Source organism: Diadema antillarum, unplaced genomic scaffold (genome assembly GCF_040938485.1).
Source record: "Diadema antillarum isolate AM-2024a unplaced genomic scaffold, OU_Dant_1.0 seq00001292_RagTag, whole genome shotgun sequence".
Taxonomy (NCBI): Eukaryota; Metazoa; Echinodermata; class Echinoidea; order Diadematoida; family Diadematidae; genus Diadema; species Diadema antillarum.
The window spans coordinates 558444-579511 of record NW_027272071.1 but is presented as its reverse complement, the minus strand read 5'-3'; the positions used below and the strand labels follow the sequence as shown (position 1 = coordinate 579511).

At 38.8% G+C, this 21068-nt stretch overlaps 1 protein-coding gene across 1 annotated transcript in view; it reads right to left on the bottom strand.

Moving 5' to 3' along the window:
- Positions 1–21068, bottom strand: part of LOC139707971 (scavenger receptor cysteine-rich domain-containing protein DMBT1-like) — a 53383-nt gene that overhangs the window by 9088 nt on the left and 23227 nt on the right. Inside the window, exons 10-16 of the mRNA XM_071619962.1 lie at positions 20401–20745; positions 19078–19488; positions 7546–7863; positions 6521–6860; positions 5700–6029; positions 3854–4161; positions 3190–3600 (exon numbers count right to left, since the gene is read on the bottom strand). Of these exons, the coding sequence (XP_071476063.1) occupies positions 3190–3600; positions 3854–4161; positions 5700–6029; positions 6521–6860; positions 7546–7863; positions 19078–19488; positions 20401–20745 (2463 nt within the window). The remainder of the gene's footprint in view (positions 1–3189; positions 3601–3853; positions 4162–5699; positions 6030–6520; positions 6861–7545; positions 7864–19077; positions 19489–20400; positions 20746–21068) is intronic.

Genomic DNA, 21068 nt, shown 5'->3' with positions numbered 1-21068 from the left:
AACAGAACAAAAAAGGCTTCAGCGCAATTTTCCGGTGCCACTACAACCCCGTCCCATTTTTTTTTTCAAATAGAGATTTTACTTGACTGTAGATTGATCACAATGAATTTCACCAACTATTTATAAGTTGTAGTGGCACCAGAAAATTGCGCTGAAGCCTTTTTGTTTTGTTTTGTTTTGTTTTATTTTGTTTTATTTTGATTTTGCTTGTTAGTCGATTAAACCCGGAAGTGGTCCACTTTTTCTCATTCTAAACCCTTCCATTAAAATTCTCGAAACGGGCTTCCCTCTCCAAAATATAAAAACCGGAAAAAAAATGAAACATGATCAACGGATAGGAAAATTTTAGACTAAACAGTCCTTTTAGACTGGGCCATTCGCCGACTCTCCCCCCCCCCCCCCCCTCCCCAATCCTTTGCAACTGTTTGGTCCTGTAAAATGAGGAACCTTGCGTGCACCAAATGATATCAACTTGATTGGAACTTGTTACAAACTCACAGTAATCAATGAATACTAGTTATGAAAACATTCTGTTGGATATCAATCTATCAGTGATTATCAAATGAATACTCACGGGAAAGGACGTAGTGAGGAAATGCCACGACAAAAAGTGATATCACACATCTTATATAGAGAGGCGCCATCTTGCCGAGCTGTTCACCCATATAGGATCTACGGCGATTGTGGCAAATATTCTTTCGGAGGTATAAGTGTGACATCAGTGCTATACAAGACGAATGCACGCGTTGGCACAACCAGAAGGTTTATGACTGTGTCATATATTTACACCACGTAAACAAGGAACAGCATATATGCACTCATAGTCATAACATAATACCCTCTGCATGCTTTATTGTGAATTTATTTACCAAGATCGCATGTTTTATTAAAGGTATAGAATTGGCGTGACTTTGACCTCATGGTCTTGAATAAAAAGAGCTACTCGTCAGGTAATTTTATTTCTTAACATGAAAGGGGGACACCAAATATAATGTGTACTTCAGTGCATGCTATGATGCAAACTATGATACAGCTTATGTTGGGGGAGGGTGTGTTGTAGGGAGGGGCCAAATGTTAGGGATGGACGTGTGAAGGGAGCGAGCAAATGAAGACTATAAAATATTCTGCCGTAAAACATGCACACAGACAGACAGATACACAGACACACACAGACACACACACACAAACTCACACTTTTTTGTGATATTCTTTATTTGAATTTAATTCGATATCGGTTCCATATTCATAACGTGATTAATATGAACAAAAAATAAGCAGCTGTATTCATCTCTCTTGTGCTGCTTTATAATTTTTTAAAACATGCAGTATAATATGTTTTTGCTTTGGAAATCATACCATGTTTTGAAATATAGCATGAAATTCTGCATGAATCTCAGAAAAAGCTGTCTTGATTAATTTAATCAAGCCAATCCATATCTAACTCATCACGTAAACACTTGTGCTGCTGAATTACCTTCTTTTTTTTTAAACATACATATATATATATATATATATATATATATATATATATATGTATATATATGTATATATATATATATATATATATATTATATTATATATATATATATATATATATATATATATATATATACATATATATATATATATATAATACAAATATACTTTGTCGAAGTGAAAAGTTCTTTTTGAGGCACCGAAGTAATTAAAACTCATGATATGCTGATATGGGTCTCGGGTTAACATCATACATATTAAGATTCAAAGAACTAACTCTTTTTCCAAATTGAGTTTTGAACAGCAACATTTTTTTTTTTTGCTCTGATATAGAAGTCTAATGAGTTACATTATGTTCTTGAATGCCTGTTGTATGATGAATTTGTTGCAATTTTCACCGTACAAGATCTACCAGCAATGAAAGGTGAACCTCTGTAAAAGTACCATTGAGTGAGCTGAATTTTTGATAAGGAGAGGAAATAGTTGGATTTGATGGGATTTGATTTATGGGATTTACGTATATTTTTTCAGAATACGTAATTTCTATAATGCTTGATTCAAGTAAATCTACGTCGCTTACACAAAATGACAGATGACAGTGGTATAATTTGTTTACGTCGCAAACTGATATGCAAAAGCAAAATGTTTCCATGTTCTGAAGATAGACAGGGAAGAAACGAAGAAGCAAGCAGAGAGACCCTTTTTTTTTTTAATATTTAATCAACTTTTAAGGCAAACTTTTCTAAAAGATATCGACATGTTAAAGATGATTTATCAAGAATTCCAAGAATACCCGGGAAGGAACAGTGAGTAGAATTGCATACCTTCAAAGAAGTAAAGCTCATGAGTACTGTTAGCTAAAAATTGTATTACACAGCAACAGAAATATCTAATCAACTTTTAAGGCAATTTTTCTGAAAGATATCGTCATGTTAAAGATAATTTATCTAGAATTCCAAGAATACCCGGGAAGGAACAGTGAGTAGAATTGCATACCTTCAAAGAAGTAAAGCTCATGAGTACTGTTAGCTAAAAATTGTATTACACAGCAAATAAGAACACCGCAATACTCACATACACACACACACACACACCCACACACACACACACACACACACAAACAAATACATTCACGACATTCCACTATATTACTCTTTGCAAAAATAGTATGATTAGAATTAAGAACCATATAAAGTGACGTCGTCTTTGTCAGAAAGAAAAACAAAGAAGTACATCGCTATATACATGTACGTTGGTACAGCTAATATAAATGTAAGAATACGTGTATCATATGTACATTTTTCTTCATAAGACAGTTTCCATATAAAATGCCGCCTATTTCAATTTTGTACAAAATTTTCTTGAATAAGCAAACCCATAATTACAGTTGTCTAAAGAAAAATAAACCTTTTCCAAGCCCACCGCTGAAATTTCAAGATTGAAAACGCAGCGGTTATTAAAATTGTGTCACGAAGGCCCTCTACTTGCTCGTATGGCAAGCCAGTCTGACAACTGCCAAGGATTTGCAGTAAAATTTACATATTTTATCCACAACGGAAATTCGATATCATTTCCAGCTCAATATCCTAACAGCTCTCGGACTAAACTAATTGATGAAAATATCGTAACAAAGCCGAGCTGTTTGCAAACACCTTGTATTCTATTGCTTTATGGGAATGGTGGAATAATCCGGTGGATCTACAGGCAGCAAACCAGTGGTTGGCTGAACCTCTGGCTCGCCATCAGGAACGCTGGTAGGTGTGGGCGACGCTGATTGCATGACTGTGGGAGGCAACGTAGGGGCGACTCCAGGACCAGACCCTGATGCCGGGGACATCGGTGGTGGCGCTGTAGCTGGTGGCAGGATGGGCAGGGAGTTCACATCCTGTGGTGGCGAAAGGTTGGCTGGTGGTGGTGGTTGACTGATGGCAGGGGTTGTAGGGTTGACGACGGTGAGGGGAACATTACCTGCTGATGTTGAATGTGATGTTATTTGTTTCTTGCCGCAACCCACTCCACACACAGCCCCAATAGCGATGACTAGGACGATGAAGAGAGCGATTGCCATAAAAGTCATAGATCCAATCACCCGAGGAGATGTAACAGGCCCTGAAGACTCACCATCTGCTGGGAACAATGATAGAGAGTGAGGCACAATAAGAGGGTACAGTGTCATGGTAGTTGCCTATTTTTGGGTCTTATTGGCTTTGGACATGTTCCTCTCATTTTTTCAAACTTGTATTTCCAAAGAATGGTATGCATTAAAGCTGATTAAAACAAGACATTATTGAAATAACTTTACAGTCTAGTGACAAATTTCTTTAAGTGCCCTGCAGAAAATGTACGTGACTGTGCAAGCTTCGACTAATACACTTACCACATCTTACACCTGCGTCCTCTTGGTGGCTACAATCATTGCTGTACCATCCATTCGAAGAACAGCTAGCTAGACTTGACTCCCAGCCGTCACATTCAACGTTGTCAAGCAGAATGGATCCTGATCCTTGTCCGTAAGTCCCTCCACTCACAGCCCGTGCATAGCTTGTGGAATATCCGAGTTGTCTGCAGACGACCCGGGCATCATCGTCATCCCATTCGTCATCGCAAACCGTGCCCCAGTCTCCATTGTGATAGATCTCAACACGACCTTCGTAGTACGAGCTCCCTCCGACAAGACGGACATTCCTCCAGGGAGAATAGGTTGTGACGTCATACCATTCTGATTAGGGGCAGAGTAAGTTCACTCTATAAAATGTTCGTTTATTGCGTATGCATGTCGTCATATTCTCGAAATGCAAATTTGTAACTTTTTTCTTCGTAATTATAGTACTAGCATAGATATGTGTCAGTAATATATTTGAGAAAGAATAAGATATAAGCTAACTCGAACATAGTAGTTTGTAATGATTTTCTTTTGAAGGTTCTGTTTGCTGCTTGACAATGGGCGCTCACATCCCCCGACTAACACTAAAGGAGGCAGAGGTTCCGGAGGGTATTTGAATATCTGACCTTGCCGCAATGTCTTTTAGCATCGAAACAACAATCATAAGCACTTGTCAGAAGCGGATCTAGAGGGGGGGGGGGGGGTTGCAACCCCCCCCCCCCCCACCAAAAAAAAAAAAAAAAAAAATCCGGGGACCATTTTTTTGGGGTTATCTTTTTTTTTAACTTGTAATTTTATTTTTTTCTATTTATGTATTTGTTTTATTTTTTCATTATTATTATTATCATTATTATTATTATTATTATAGTGGTGTTTTAGATGCAAGAAAACGCCATTTTCACACACAGATTTTCAAAAATTCTCCCTACTGTAAGAGAGGGGAACCCCCCCCCCCCACACCCTCCCCCCCCCCTCGCTCGCTCCGCTCCCTCGCATACCGCCCCAACCCCCTCCTTTATAAAAAGCTAGATCCGCCCCTGCTTGTTGGTAAAACACTGCAAATGCTCCAAGGCATTTTGTAGTCCGCGGACGAATGCTACCCCGACATTGATTGCTCGGTCGACATTAATTTTGCTCCTTCGAAAAAGATACGACATTTGCTCAGCCGGAAAAAGTTAGTGCTTAGCCTTCGTCTTTATTTCTATATCTCTGATCCTTATCTATATCTCTGATCTATATCTCCTATCCTTTAAGTCCGTTATTACTCCTATGACCTTTGAACAATTCAATTGTTTCTTTCTTACCTAAAAAAAAAAACCACACACGCTGTAATTTTCCTGAAAAATTAGTTGTTCATTCGTTCTCGAATTATCTCATACACAGACAGACAGTCAAATTAGACAAACAGACAGACCGCCAAACACAAATACAAACTGTACGTTCTCATGTGTAAGGGAAGGGGGGAGGCAGTTGAACCACTTACAACGCTCAAGATACCTCAATCTAACTATCACATCGTCCCCGAATGCAGTATCTTGTTTGCGCAAAAATGTTCTCCCAAAAATGGACAAGATCGTTGAATTTCAAATCTACAAATTCAAACGCTTGTTCGTGTGTGTGTGTGTGTGTGTGTGTGTGTGTGTGTGTGTGTGTGTGGGTGGGTGTGTGTGTTGAGGGGGTGTGGAGGAAAAACAGATGTGTTTCAGCGCACGGCGATAATGCCTTGAAATGCTTCGCTCATGTGCAGAATCATTTTTCCTTGAAATATTGAATAGATTTTTTTCCTTTTCTTGCTCACTAAAATTTGTCAAGTAAGATGAACAAGGTTTCGACTTCGCACATTAAGGAATATAAACCAGGCTCACCACATCGCACACCGGCATCTTCCAAGTGCCCACAGTTATGGCTGTACCATCCATCTGAAGAGCAGCTGGCTAGACTTGACTCCCAGCCGTCACATTCAACGTTGTCAAGTAGAATGGATCCCGTTCCTTGTCCGTACGTCCCTCCACTCACAGCCCGTGCATAGCTTGTGGAATATCCGAGTTGTCTGCAGACGACCCGGGCATCATCGTCATCCCATTCGTCATCGCACACCGTGCCCCAAGCTCCATCGTGATAGATCTCAACACGACCGTCGTAGTACGAGCTCCCTCCGACAAGACGGACGCTATTGATGGTAGGCGGGATGGTGGAAAAGACAAGCGTATCTGTGCAAAAAACGTGGTGAAAACTCACTCATGTTATCCTCTTTCCTTGTCCATCATTTCTTATGAATATCATGTGCTGACTCGACGGCGGCACAGAACAAACGATTCCCGACTAAACTGATGAGTTTAGGTTTCGAAAGGTAGACGAATATTTACATTGCAGCAATTTTTTGGGCATCCAAGATTTATTGTTACATAAATCTTGTTAGTAAAATAGTTTGAGAAATTAAAGAACACTTTCAATGTGAGCGTATCTGTAAATGAGGACGTGAATGAAAAACAGATGTGTTTCAGCGCACGGCGATAATGCCTTGAAATGCTTCGCTCATGTGCAGAATCATTTTTCCTTGAAATATTGAATAGATTTTTTTTTCCTTTTCTTGCTCACTAAAATTTGTCAAATAAGATGAACAAGGTTTCGACTTCGCACATTAAGGAATATAAACCAGGCTCACCACATCGCACACCGGCATCTTCCCAGTGCCCACAGTTATGGCTGTACCATCCATCTGAAGAGCAGCTGGCTAGACTTGACTCCCAGCCGTCACATTCAACGTTGTCAAGTAGAATGGATCCCGTTCCTTGTCCGTACGTCCCTCCACTCACAGCCCGTGCATAGCTTGTGGAATATCCGAGTTGTCTGCAGACGACCCGCGCATCATCGTCATCCCATTCGTCATCGCACACCGTGCCCCAGGCTCCATCGTGATAGATCTCAACACGACCTTCGTGGTACGTTCCCCCTTCGACAAGACGAACAATGAGCGGGGATGCCGTGAAACCAAGTCCACCTATTTACAACACGGGTAAAAACAAGTTAACTATTGTAATATTTATGTCGTCGTCACACATGATATAAACAAGATGGAATCACTTCATTTGACGGCATGTATTATGTATGTATATGATGATGATGATGATGATGATAATAATAATAATAATAATGATAATAATAATACTGTTTATGAAGGCTATGGTATTCAAACACTATACTGAAGCGCGTTTTTCTTTGATTTGATCTGTACACGGGAGAACAATGTACTGTCATGTTGCCATGGTGTTCCATCATATTCATGAGGAAGTATAATGGATGACCACAGGAATCTATCATCACTCATTTTTTTTTCTTTGTTCAGACACACAATGTGATGCATGGAAATACTGTAGGCCATTCTAAAATTCTTAATTTTTGTTCATTTCCTTTTTCGTCCTGTTAAACTAAACAAACAAGACAAAAACATAATCAAACTCATCAAAGACCTACAAGTAACATTTTCCCTTTATAACTAAAAGATCCATGCTGTAGCGTAATTGTAATACAGGTGATAGACATTTTTGTTGAACGCATTACATATTTGTTCTACTTAAATGCGATGTATTTTACCCTTCTGCCTGTGGAGGAAGTATTGTGTATAGCTGTATGGTGCCCCTGTTTTAACTACACATATTGTGATAAAGAAACCACATTCTGCTTACCACAGTCAACAGCTGCATCTTCAGAGTGATCGCAGTCATGAAATCCCCATCCGTTATGTGAACAACTTGCGAGCCGAGATTCTGAGCCGTAACATCCCACATTATCTAGGAAAATCGACCCGGTGCCTTGTCCGTAGAACGCTGAGGTCAAAGCCGTGGCACCGGTGATACTGTAGCTGAGCTGTCGACACACGACCTCGGCATCGTCATCATCCCAGTCATCGTCACAGACCGTTCCCCACTCGTCTCCATCATAGATCTCGACTCGTCCGTTCCAAGGTGCATCACCGTTCGAAAGTCGTACGACACCCCAACTCTCTATAGTGGTAGAAAATATTAAGAATCCGATTTTCATCATTTAACCAAGGGTAAAACCAGACTTCCACATTTATAGATTTATATCAGTGTGAAGGACGGTATATATCAAAAAGACATCCTACATTTCAACCATTTAGATTAATACACTTTTGGGGAAAATGAAAATCGAAGAATGCTTTTTCACATTTTTTTTTTTGTGTGCTAGATGTCTCCTGTTCCGAAATGCTAGGACCGCATTCATAAACTTTTTAAAACATTCATCTGCCTTTTTTTCTATTGACTTTGCTTAACACTATAAAGCCCAAGCTATTTTGACCCTTCCCAGGCCCAAGGGGGGGGGGGCACATTGTGCCCCCTATATACCTTTGTTATTGTTTGATGTTTCATCGTCATATTTGGCACATTGGTAGAGCAACTCATGCTCTATATGACCGCATACTTGAACTTTTTCAAGGTCACCCATAGAGGGCGCTATTTACCAAAATATAAAGAAATACAAAGGAAATGTGCTAAAAACATGATTTTTCTGAATAATTTCTTTATCCCCAATATAATATGTCTTATCATAGACCAATATTTTTCATATTTGCCTTAAATGATGTGCAAGTCAAAGCTCATTATTTGTTATGTTTGAAATTTCTCAAGGTAACCACATGGGGACACTATTCACAACAAAATAAAGAAATACATTCTGAGACCTGTGATGTATTGTTTGGGATAGGTACATGCGTAGTTATCATATTTCATGTTACCATAATATTGGAATTTGAAGTTTGCAGATTGATAGTGTAATAAACAAATTATATTACAGGTATAACTAGGGTGAAGGAATCAAAATGACACAAAATAGTCGGCAATCTTTGGAAAATACTTTTATTTTCAAGTATCTCTATTATATCTATTGTTTTATGCCGTTGTCACAGACAAACAAAGGAAATAATAGGAAAAACATTTCAGGGCCATAATTACTTCACATTTTGCTTCTTCAGCAAATTTCAGCCAAGAAACGCCAATTTCATACATTATAATACTGTTAATTGGAATTGGAACAGAAAAATACACAAAATCTGACTGACATGGTTGTCAGTTTATGGTTGTCATGGCAACCAGCAATATCAAATATAGCTAAATTATATATCAAAATGTTTCGAATAAGATTTTAGAAAAAGTCACCGAATTTGGTTAAAATTGGATTAAAGGCGAAGGAGTGGCGAATGAAAATCTGATAGGGGGTGGGGGCACAATGTGCCCCCCCCCCCCCTTGGGCTTTATAGGGTTAATCCAGTCTGCACTTTTTGTTTGTGCAGTTCGACTCTACACATATGTTCAAGCCGGTTTTAAAGCGTAGGCCTCTATTATGCAGTATATGCAGATATGTGACAAAGGTTTACCGAAAATCGGATCTTAAGAAAAAAAATACGTGCTGGAAGTTGATAGTTCGTGAGTCCCCATTGCAAGAGTGATTGCAACCCTTAAAATTAGGTTCCTTTCGTAAACTGGTATGCTGTAAGGTAGGCAATTATTAGGACATTTCGTCAGAATCATGTAGGCCTACCTAGAAACCATTCTTTTCTTTTAATTAGGAAGAAGAATGTAGACTTCCAAATTCAGTTTGACCCCCCCCCCTAACAAAATCGCTGGAAATGGAAGCATATCACATCATTGCCATTGCAGTAGAACACATCACTGCGAACTACTGTGCAGAATTGTGTACTGATATACGCATGTATCATGTATACAGAGGTGTCTGAATGATTGCTTGCTTTTCCTTAAAATGCGTTCACTGTGCAGGAATAAACAAAGAGAGAATCATTAAAAAATCAACATAAAAATCAACTTATTTTACAATCAGAACGCGACTGTACTTTACAATAACATTCAACCCACAGGACTCAGTAACTGTATTAAAGGGAGAGTTCACAGGATTTATGTGGCGGCGTCTGCAGGGCTGGTCACGTGACGTCACTGGCCTCTACTCGGGTAAAAACCACCGCAAACTTGACTTTCGATCGCACGACTGACCAACCTTCTTGGATCCGAAATAAATCATAATAGCCTTAGAATAAACACGCTTGCTTATTTCAGGATCCAAAGTCGCTTAGTCGTGCGACAGAAGGTCGTTAGTGTGCAGTAGCCTTTTGCATAGATTCACCACGCGAGCGTCTTAACTGACACCTTACCCGGGTATTCTCCGGCGGCTACCCCGTGTCTACCCTGGCCGATCTCACCGAAGGGTGAGATTTATACTCGGACGCTACCCGGAGGCTACCCTGCGTTTTATCACATACATAATCTTACCCGAGTAACAGTCTTACGACGGGGCATTAGTTACACTCTCAGTATGTCTTCCCTACTCCGCTTTCCTCTTTCTAGGTTCTTCTTCCGCCAAGAAAACGTCTTTGCAAGGACTACTCATACATGGCGTTCATACCGGAAACCTCTAGCTCTTTTTCTTTTATACCACCATGCAAACATTCAAGCAACACATTATTCTATAAAACGACACAAAATTTTGTGTTGGCCATGGCCAAAAACTAACGTTACTCATTTCCACGAGAAAATCTTGTAATCATTCTAGTAATGCTCGTGAGGGATATGAAATAAATATCGACTGCTTTCTTTTGGGTCAACGTTAGACTATTTTTACCTCGATGATTTCTCAACAGTGCCATGCCCCTCGACTTCGTCTCTGGGCATAGCACTGTTGAGACTCACCTCGGTGCAAATAGTTTTATTTATCCCCTCTGAAGCAGTCGATACTTGTATACTATACTCAACGCATGTTGAAGAAAGAAGAAAAGAGGATTTATGTACAGGTCAATGGAGTACGTGCATAGCTTACTTGGTTGCTCAATATTTCACTGTGTTTGTTTTTAGGTGAAATATATGTCGTATATCCTTTTTTGAATGCAGTGTATGCAGCGAGCGATACCGCTGTGTCGGTTCCGTACGGAACACACCGTATACAGAATTTATCGTCGTCGTGGTCGTTGATTCCTGCAGTGTAGAACTGCGAGAGAAGGATGACTACGACTAGAAGTAGGCCTATAAAGGGCTTCGTTATCCAGATCATCATCAAAATCGGTTTTGGTTTCTTGAAATCATCCCTACACCGTTCCAAATGTTGTATTTCTGCTGCAATTTAAGCATTTCCTCCGTTAGGCTGCCAGTTTGTCGATTGAGTTGAATTACACTGATCACACACGCATGCCACCGTACCGCCGTATACGTACCATAGATTCACCAGCGTTATTAGCTATACTACGACGTCGACGCGCACTGCAAAAATATGAGAAATTTAGATATCGATTGCAGAATCGCGATGGCGTGCAGATCATGGATTCCCGAAAGTACTATAAACTTTTGTTATCGTTCTAGGATTTCAACTTTCTTTCAACTTTCAACTTTATTTTCACCTCCATCAAAATGAACAAAGAAATTATGTACATTGCATATACACGGGATATTTGTGATACAGAACAAAATTTGAAAAGGTACATAAGATAATTATGAAAATGAAAAGTAGATGCGATTACATCTTTGTTAAATACATAAAGCGTATAATACAAGTCAACTAAGGATGAGGATGGAAGTGGAGGGTCCCACTATTAAAGAAGCAAAGCTTGTACGATATGGGACCCTCATCAGGATCAGTGCACTGGTCTCAGCTGCTCGTAGATTTGTAATAAATCTAACCTCTTTTGGTGCTCTGTACAACCATAATGCAAAACACTTTACATGAGAGATACAATTTAAGTTGTATCATTCAAATTCAATTATTTCTTGCAGTTTCCTAGCATGTCATTCTTCTTGCTTAAATTTTGTACAGTCTCAGCTTCTTCTTCAAAGCCCTGTGACGGATTTTCACTTGATTTGGCAGTTAGCATCCCCATTTAGGGTGACAGGATTTATTGTTTTTGGTTTTGTTTTACATTGGACACCTTGCCCCCCTGTGAATTGTTAACAATTTCCCCCCTAAACCCAAAAGTAACACAGTCAAGTTAACGTTCTTAGACGTATTGATTGGTAGGGCCCTGTGTCTTTGGCTCTGTTTGTGTGTGTGTGGGGGGGGGGGGGGGAGGAATTAGGGTCCAAATTTAACGTTTAAATCTCTTTTTCGAAAATGCATGATTTTTTTTTTCATCAGGCGTTATTGATAGGGTTTATACAATGTATTTGTTCTTATATGGGCCTCATTCTCTAGGTCTACGTGGGGCACCCTGGGGTCACAATAGAGGTCATAATCACGAAAGCGACACCCAAGAATCATACAGCCCACAAATTAGACATCTAGAAAGAGTCCACCAGTCATACAGCTCATGAGCTTGCAATTACGGCCCATGAATACGACACTGGGTAAAAAATAGCCCACGAGTTCGACAGATACAACGCAAGGCTTAATTTGTCGATATCTTATGTGGGCCTTGTTTGCTCGTGTCGAACTCATGAGTGATTCGTGTGCTGTATGACTCATGGGCTGTAGGACTCATTGACTGTATAATTCTCGTGACGTGCACCCAGTAGCCAGATGAGGAAGGGTACATGAGAAAAAAGCCCGAAAATTGGAGTATCTTTACAAAAATCCTCTCTAAAACAAGTTGATCGACATAATCAAATGTTATGAACAAAGACATTGGTGACTGATATTTCAATTTTTTCAATTGTAGGTCGGGGGGGGGGGGGGGGGATTGCTGGCGGTACAAAATCAGAACCCTTTTTGTCCCCTCCTTTATAACGTATGGGCAAATTTTCAACAAATTTGGCAGGTGGCATCCTGTAGGATGAAAGATCTCAATTGATCAGGCAGACACTCGAATCAAGGGGACCAAATTAGTTCAAAATCTTTTTATTTTTGTATTCTTTTGGATCATTATAGGTTCTTGCGTGATTTTCTTATCGTATTTTGGTTTTTGTGACGAAACTTAACATTTTGTGGAATTTTATGCGTTGAAATTAACTTAAACATGGCATAATTATATGGAATTTCACTTTACTGTATATGAAACTACCTGTATAGGACTAAAAGACCAACATACGAAAAAGGAATCAAATGTGTTTATACATCTGAAAAAAAACAACAACAACAAAATGATCCAATACAAACCCACTACATCGCAGTATTTTTCTGGAAGTTCCGCTTCCGCCCACAGAATCGGCAGGGGAAGGACATACAGCACCGATTTCCTTTTTAAAATATTTTTTTTTTTTTTACCCTTAGTATTAATTTGGGGTGATTGGAAGAGAGATTCCGAATTCGTGTTGCATCCGGGGTTATGGAGATTGTAAAATAGGCCTGTATATAACAGTTTCAAGTTTTATATTTACCATGTTAACAGAATGCTGAATATTGCTGACAGAGCTGCATATAACATTCATGCAAATAATGAGACACACATACAAAAAATCTGAAAGTGTGCTCCTGGAAAAAAGCACGATTGGGAACCCTTTCCGACTTGGAACTTTTTGATACTTCTCTCTGTGTGCAAAGTGTAGTTTGATAACTAAGGTCACACATGGGTTGTCTCTTTTTTGAAAAAAAAAAGAAACTTTCAATTCTAATCAGGATATTTTTCTTCGGTTCCGTGAGACAGTGAAAACCTCCCACACTGGAAACATGGTTCTTTTTAGAGCGAGTATCTGACTGCAAGTAAGTTGTAATGCCAGCAAACCTCTAAGGAGGAATCGTTCTTATACAGAGTAAATTTGGTCATATCATTATTGCTGAACTGATACCATGGCTTATACATATACACACATACAACAGGCATGAATATCTTTAGACCTGAGCAAAATTTGCAAAGCTCGTTTTAGAGCTCGTTGCAAATTGATTTGGTGGTATTTACTTCATGAACGAGATATGTGTTTATCAGCAACGTGCAGTCAAAGCTTTGTCAAACAACTTCAAGAAACACTTTGATCTTAGACATCCCAATATGATGATATCCCATATGAATATGAAATTTCTTTTCAAGTAAATTACTATATCAAGTAACTATTATGCTGTTGTTGGGTTTTTTTTAAAGTCTCTTTGATAGTCTAACGCAATCTCAGCTTTACTGTGGTGGCTTGCATAGGCCTATACATCTACATATAAGATGGTCACGAGCTTCAACAATTCCTGGACCTCGTTACAAAACAAATGAAAATGTTATTTAAGTAATGGCTAGCAAAGTTAAATTACCGTTATTTGCAGTTGATTCATCAACATTACGAGTCAGAATAATGAGGGAATAGATATTTCATGTTATAGATATGTTCTATTTCGCCTAGTTCATTCTTTGCCCAAATTCATGGATCTATTAAGTATATTCCGTGATAACCCAGGCAAAACGCTTGTCCTTATCAATGGGAAAATGTTCGACGTGAATGTACATTCAATGCACATGACATGACTTCAAAGGCTATGACAACGTTTAACAATCAGGGGGGTGTTTCACAAAACCGTTCTTAAAGTTAAGAAGGACTTAAGTGCGACTGGTGATCAGTTCTTATGTGCTATACTTATTAGAATCGCAGTAATTCAGCACAAGAACTGATCACCAGTCGGTCTTAAGTCCTTCTTAATTTTAAGAACGGCTTTGTGAAACGCCCCCCCCCCCCCCCCCCCCGGAATGCGGTTGATTTGGACCTCATAGACAAGAAGAACGACCAAATGAGAGTTTCGACAAAAAAATTGTTATCCTGGCAAGTCTTACAGCGGTTTTGCATCGGCAGCATCAGAGCACGATATAGTTTGCATGCTTCATTCTTGCCCGCGATTTGATACAACACCCTGATAGATTTCCATTACTAAATCAAATCAAATATAAATATTTTCATACAAAAAATACATCGATAAAAAAGAAACAAAGATCGAGGATCAGATCATATCCACTGTCAATATGACACGAACCCAACACTTACGACTTATGGTGTGCTCGATCAGGAAGAGGAACCAAGACAGAAATAACACTGCCCTTTGCAGAGACGCCATATTGTGAACGCGACATTGAAATTTTCATGTATATGGCGATGGACAATATTGTCGACGAGCTCAGTCAACTGTAGAACGGCGGCTCTGACGTAGTAGGTTACTTTGCGGAGCTGCGTGAACCACACAATGGCTGAATCGTCATTGCAACAGAACCTCCCAATTTAGAGCTAGCCAGGCAAGCTACACGCAAGTTGGGTTAGTCAGAAGACGACATTTACACAAATCGCAACCAAAAAGACTACGTAGTTCGATGGTTGAGATTCAGTATGTACTATGTAAAGTATTGTAATAGACATTTCTCGACTTGATTAATGAAATTTCTTGTTGGATGGAATAATGTCCCGTGATCTTCCTTTTTTCCCCTCATCAAAACTGCAACAGAAGGTTGCATGTCTTTCCTATTCTAAATCAAATGACACACGCCATCCCTCTCCTACATTACACAGCATGACGTCGTATTTTAATAACACACATCGGGGAGATACTCTCACCTCCCTGCACAAATGCATTGATACCTTTGATACATTCAACACGCATGCGCAACATTACAGGCAGAAAATGATTGACACGCCGATCACGTGAATGAATTGTAACCACTAATCTCTACGTGTACTGCTCAATGGTTTGATGTTGAAATCGACCTCAAGAAACATTCCATACTGTCGACCACTTTATCTTAAATTGACACTTACAAAGAAACAGTTGTTTTGTTTTTGTTTTTTATGTATGCCTGTTAATGAAATTTGTATTTTTATATTGTAAACTGACCGTTTTGAGTGCACCAGGTGGGTTGGGGAGGATGGCCTGAGGGCCCAAGTCATTTAGTTGGCTCTTTCCAGACCCGGGCTGCCCAACCTGGTGCACCCTTACCACTCCAATGTACAATTTCGAAAAATGTATTTGTGATTGAAAGCCGAATAAAAAAATAAAAATAAAAAAATAATAATGATAATAATAATAATAATAATCTTATTTCAGAAGTTAGCAATTAATATGGATTTGGCTAACGTGCATTGAAATGGTTTGGAAATCATTTTGAAGGTAGAAAACAATATACATGTAATATACGTCTGTAAATGGCTATGGATTGATTGAATCTGATTTGAAAGTGGTGTACCTCAGGGGTCACTTTGAGGCCCTTTAGTTAGTACACTGTATTTCATATTTTGTTAATGAAACCATAGTGAGTTATCTTTATGTGCAGACGATATCTGCTTGTTTACTGCATCCAAAAGCGAACTGACATTACCAGGACATTAAATACTTACTTGACTAAGTTATCAAGCTGATTTAAGGAAAATAAACTCACCGTGAACTCAAAGAAACGTGAAGTAATTTTTATTTGGCACATAATAGCGTTTGAAAAAAAAAATCAAATGGTAATTAATGGTTGTAATATTAGATAGATCATAATGAAAAAAAGAGAAATGATTGTCGGAAATGCTTAGGTGTAATAATTGTTCAGAATTTATCTTGGAAAAAGCATTGATATCGTTAAGCATATATTGTAAAACGCACTGCATTATCTTTTTTTTTTTATAAATCAATCATTCAGTTCCGTTTTGATTACTGCAGTCTGGCAGTATAGTTTGAGCAAATACATACAAATCTCGTCTTAATGAGTTGCAAGTATTACAAAATCGGGCACTTCGGATTGCATTGAATGTGGACTGTCTATTCCCTTAACAAAAGTTGTACTCTGTACTTAAATTAGATAGACTTAATGTGCGTTGGAAAAAGCCATAACCATGCCCCACGTATCGAAGAACCCATAATTTCTACCACTGCATTTAAGCAGTAGGTTGTGTTTGCGTGAAACTCCCCACATATAACGAGATCTGGCAAGCACAAAGTCAGACAATGGCAAAATCATTCCTGCTACTTTTCTGCGTACGGCTATGTGTATGCGTAATTATATATTATACACACGTGTATTTTATATTATATATATATATATATATATATATATATATATATATATATGTGTGTGTGTGTGTGTGTGTGTGTGTGTGTGTGTGTGTGACTATATTTCTGTGCTTGTTCCAGCTTACATTGTTATCGCCTCGCTCGGTCACAAATTATACATACCCCCAAGTCTGAGCACACCACTGCTTGTGGAATATCCGAGTTGTCTGCAAACCACCCGGGCATCATCACGGTAATCCCAATCCTGGACTAAAGCAAAATTACATCGCTTACACAAGATGACAGATGACAGATGACAATGGTATATCTTTATTGTGTTATACGTCACAAAATCATACGCAAAGGCATCGAAATGCATTCTGCATTCTGAAGGTAGACACGGAATAAATGCAGCCGAAGAAGAAAGATTGAATATATATATATATATATATATATATATATATATATATATATATATATATATGTATATATATATATATATATATATATGCCCCTTAATAGTCAGCTTTCATATCACTTTTGTAAAAATCTCGACATGCTGCGCTGTCCTAAAACTACTTAAAGAATTTCAAGAATACCGAGGAAAGGAACAGTGAGCAGAATGACCTTGAAAGCAGTGGCGGATCGGGAGTGGGGGGGGGGGGGGAGCATCGGGCTTTTCGATTGTAATGGCACCAGAAAATTGCGCTGAAGCCCTTTTTTGTTTTTGTTTTGTGGTTTGTTTGTTTGTTTGCTTTTGCTCGTCAGCTGATTAAACATCGTAGTGGCACCAGAAATATTTATTTATCTATTTATTCATTTATTTATTTGCGAGCGCCCCCACCTCCTGTACGGGATTCCTGGATCCGCCCCTGTTTAAAGTAGTAGCAATGATTACTACTAGCTAAACAAATATTACACACTATTTCAGAACACCGCAATTCTCGCGCGCGCACGTTCACGACATTCCACTGCATTCCTCTTTGCAAAAGTACCAAAATTAGAATTAACAACCCTGTGAAGTGATGTCTTCTTTGTCAGAAAAAAAGAGAAAAAATGCATCGGCACACACGTTGGTACAGTACTTAAAAAAACATACGTATCGTTATGCACATTTTCCTTGATAATACAGTCTTCACATGTATACCGTATTTTCAAAATCAACTGTAATCTCTTAACGTTTCACTCATTTGTTAAAAAAAAGAGTCAACACTAAGCTAAATGTCTAACCGTTCAGCAAAAAGCATGAAAACACTTAGTCTCAGAAAATAGAAACAATTTAAAAAGTTCTATCCATTTGCACTTATCATTGTACTTTTAACGGCAAGCTGCTAAAATGACAAGTAAATTAATGAAATAAAAACAAGTCTATGTACAATCATTATAATTTCATGGGTTTGTTTCAGCTGGGAGGCTACAAAGACACCACACACAGCTTAGATATCAATCCCAGTCATAAGAAGAGTTGCAAAGATCATGGAGAAGGATTATGAACCACATTCTTGCTTTGTACAGACCTACCTAGATGCCTTGGCTTTCCATGGATGCCAAACAATTAATATCAAATAATTTATTTCTAACCCCAACCTACTTGTGCTTTGTATAGGACCCCGCTAACAAGCCTTGCTTCTTTTGGGGCCCTAAAACCATTTATGTTAAACGCAAGTAAATTTTTGGATATGTGATTCATGTAATCTTGATAAATGCTTAGTTTTGAATAAAGTTAAAGATGAAGATGAAGAGTTTTGCATGAAGCCTTTCACTTCAAGCTACTTCAAGTGATATTAAAAAACAGCAACAACGAAGCAACACAAATTACCATACTTTAAGCCATTGCTAATTATTCATGAATCGAGCAAGAAGTTACCTATCAATAAGCATCGTAATAAATGAAGATTTATTGCTAACAGAAACTGGACATCAAACATAGCATCGAAGTCGATTTAAGGCTTTGATTTTATATAAGCTTTTCTAGAATAGAAAACCCAAAACAAACAAAGAACTAAACAAATACACAAGTAACAAAACAAAAACCTTGACCGTTACACAAGCTCATATTTCAAGACTGAAAGTGTAGCGGATATCAAAACAGTTGTGACATGTAATTGCTCGTATGACATGTCAGTTTGATAACTACCAACAATCTACATTGAAATTTACCAGTTTTGTGGTAAATTTTGTGAAAATTTGATATCATTACTAGCTCAATGCTTACAGCCTGCAGACAATCAAATGGATAAAAAGCGTCAACAAAGCTGGAGTTGTTTGCAAACACTCTGTAGTTTATTGCTTTATGGGATAGGTGGAATAACTCGGTGGTTGTACAGGCGGCAAACCAGTAGCTGCCTGAACCTCTGGCTCGCCATCAGGAACGCTGGTGGGTGAGGACCACGCTGATTCCATGGCTGTGGGAGGCAGTGCAGGGGCGACTCCAGGACCAGACCCTGACGCGGGGGACATCGGTGGTGGCGCTGTAGCTGGTGGCAGGATGGGCAGGGAGTTCACATCCTGCGGTGGTGAAAGGTTGCCTGGTGGTGGTGGTTGACTGATGGCAGAGGTTGTAGGGTTGACGACGGTGAGGGGAACATTACCTGCTGATGTTGAATGTGGTGTTATTTGTTTCTTGCTGCAACCCACTCCACACACAGCCCCAATAGCGATGACTAGGACGATGAAGAGAGCGATTGCCATAAAAGTCATAGATCCAATCACCCGAGGAGATGTAACGGGCCCTGAAGACTCACCATCTGTTACGAACAATGATAGAGAGTGAGGCAAAATAAGAGTATTTTGTCATGGTATTTGCCTATTTGCGTTTTATTGGACTTGAAATCCATGTTTCATTTACTGAGAGTTTGTATTAGGATTACTTTTGCATTTCGGTACTTATTGAAGACGGGTGCTTCACGGATGGTGGTCCCGGGGATTGAGTTATGGCGGGAGTTCACTGTATGATACATAAGTAGATTTTATATTTTTTTGAGTGTTTCATAGAATAACGTTACCTGTAATAAGTGTAGTTTTGAATTATACCAGGGAGTTGAGAGGAATACTATATGCATATCATATATTATGTTTATATACGGTGATTATTTACGGGCCGGTTATGTTCATTCCGATTTTGCCCTTTTGTATTGCTGAATATGTGTATCTATAGGATCTATATGTATATGTATACATATTATGTATATTTCTTCCGGTCTTTTTTTCCCTATAATATCGGATATGAAATAATTATGATTATATTGGGTGGATTTAATGTAATTTATTGGTAGTGAATTTCGATAGATTCGTACGATTGAACGATTGATTAGAGTTATTCTTTTGTTTATTAGGTTAAATTTATGTTGATATAAGTTCACTTTTTATCTTTTTTTTTTTTCGTCCTGAAACAGCTGTTCAAATGTATTATGTTTGTGTGCAAATGTACATACATGTATATATTTGTGTAACTGTCAACTGTGGTGCGATGGACAGGGTCCATTGTATTTCTTTCCTTGTACTTACCTGCCTGTTGGCAGGTAGTTACCTAGGATCGTTTATCACATGCTTTCATTTGCAAAGGAAATAAAGTATTATACATAGAAAATAACTACAATGTAGTGAAAAACTTGGTAGTTCTCGATATTAAAACAAACGGCAGACATTTACAAACTTACCACATCTTACTCCTGCATCCTCGCTGTGGCCACAATTATGGCTGTACCATCCATTAGAAGAGCAGCTAGCTAGACTCGACTCCCAGCCGTCACATTCAACGTTGTCAAGTAGAATGGATCCTGATCCTTGTCCGTACGTCCCTCCACTCACAGCCCGTGCGTCGCTTGTGGAATATCCGAGTTGTCTGCAGACGACCCGGGCATCATCGTCATCCCAGTTATCATCGCACACCGTGCCCCAGGCTCCATTGTAATAGATCTCAACACGACCCTCGTAGTACGAGCTCCCTCCCACAAGGCGGACATAGTTCCAGGGGGGTGAATATGTGGAGACGTCATACCACGCTGATTAGAGAAAGATTAATTTCACTCTTGAAAAATATTCGTTTACTGCAATTACTATGCATGTAGTCAAACATACTCCAGGGACCGGCGTAATGCACACACAAAAAAATGTAAGTATTTTCGCAATAACAAACGTAAATCTAAAGACAGTAATATATTCAAGAAAAGAACATAGTGCAATACTGCTTGGAATAGCGCACAGTTTTTCAGTTTTCTCTTTTTATAGTTTTGTTCGCCGCATGGCAACATGGACGTTTACATTCCTTGACTAAACAAGGCAGAGGTTCCGAAGGGTATCTGAATATTTAACAGCGCAGTAATGT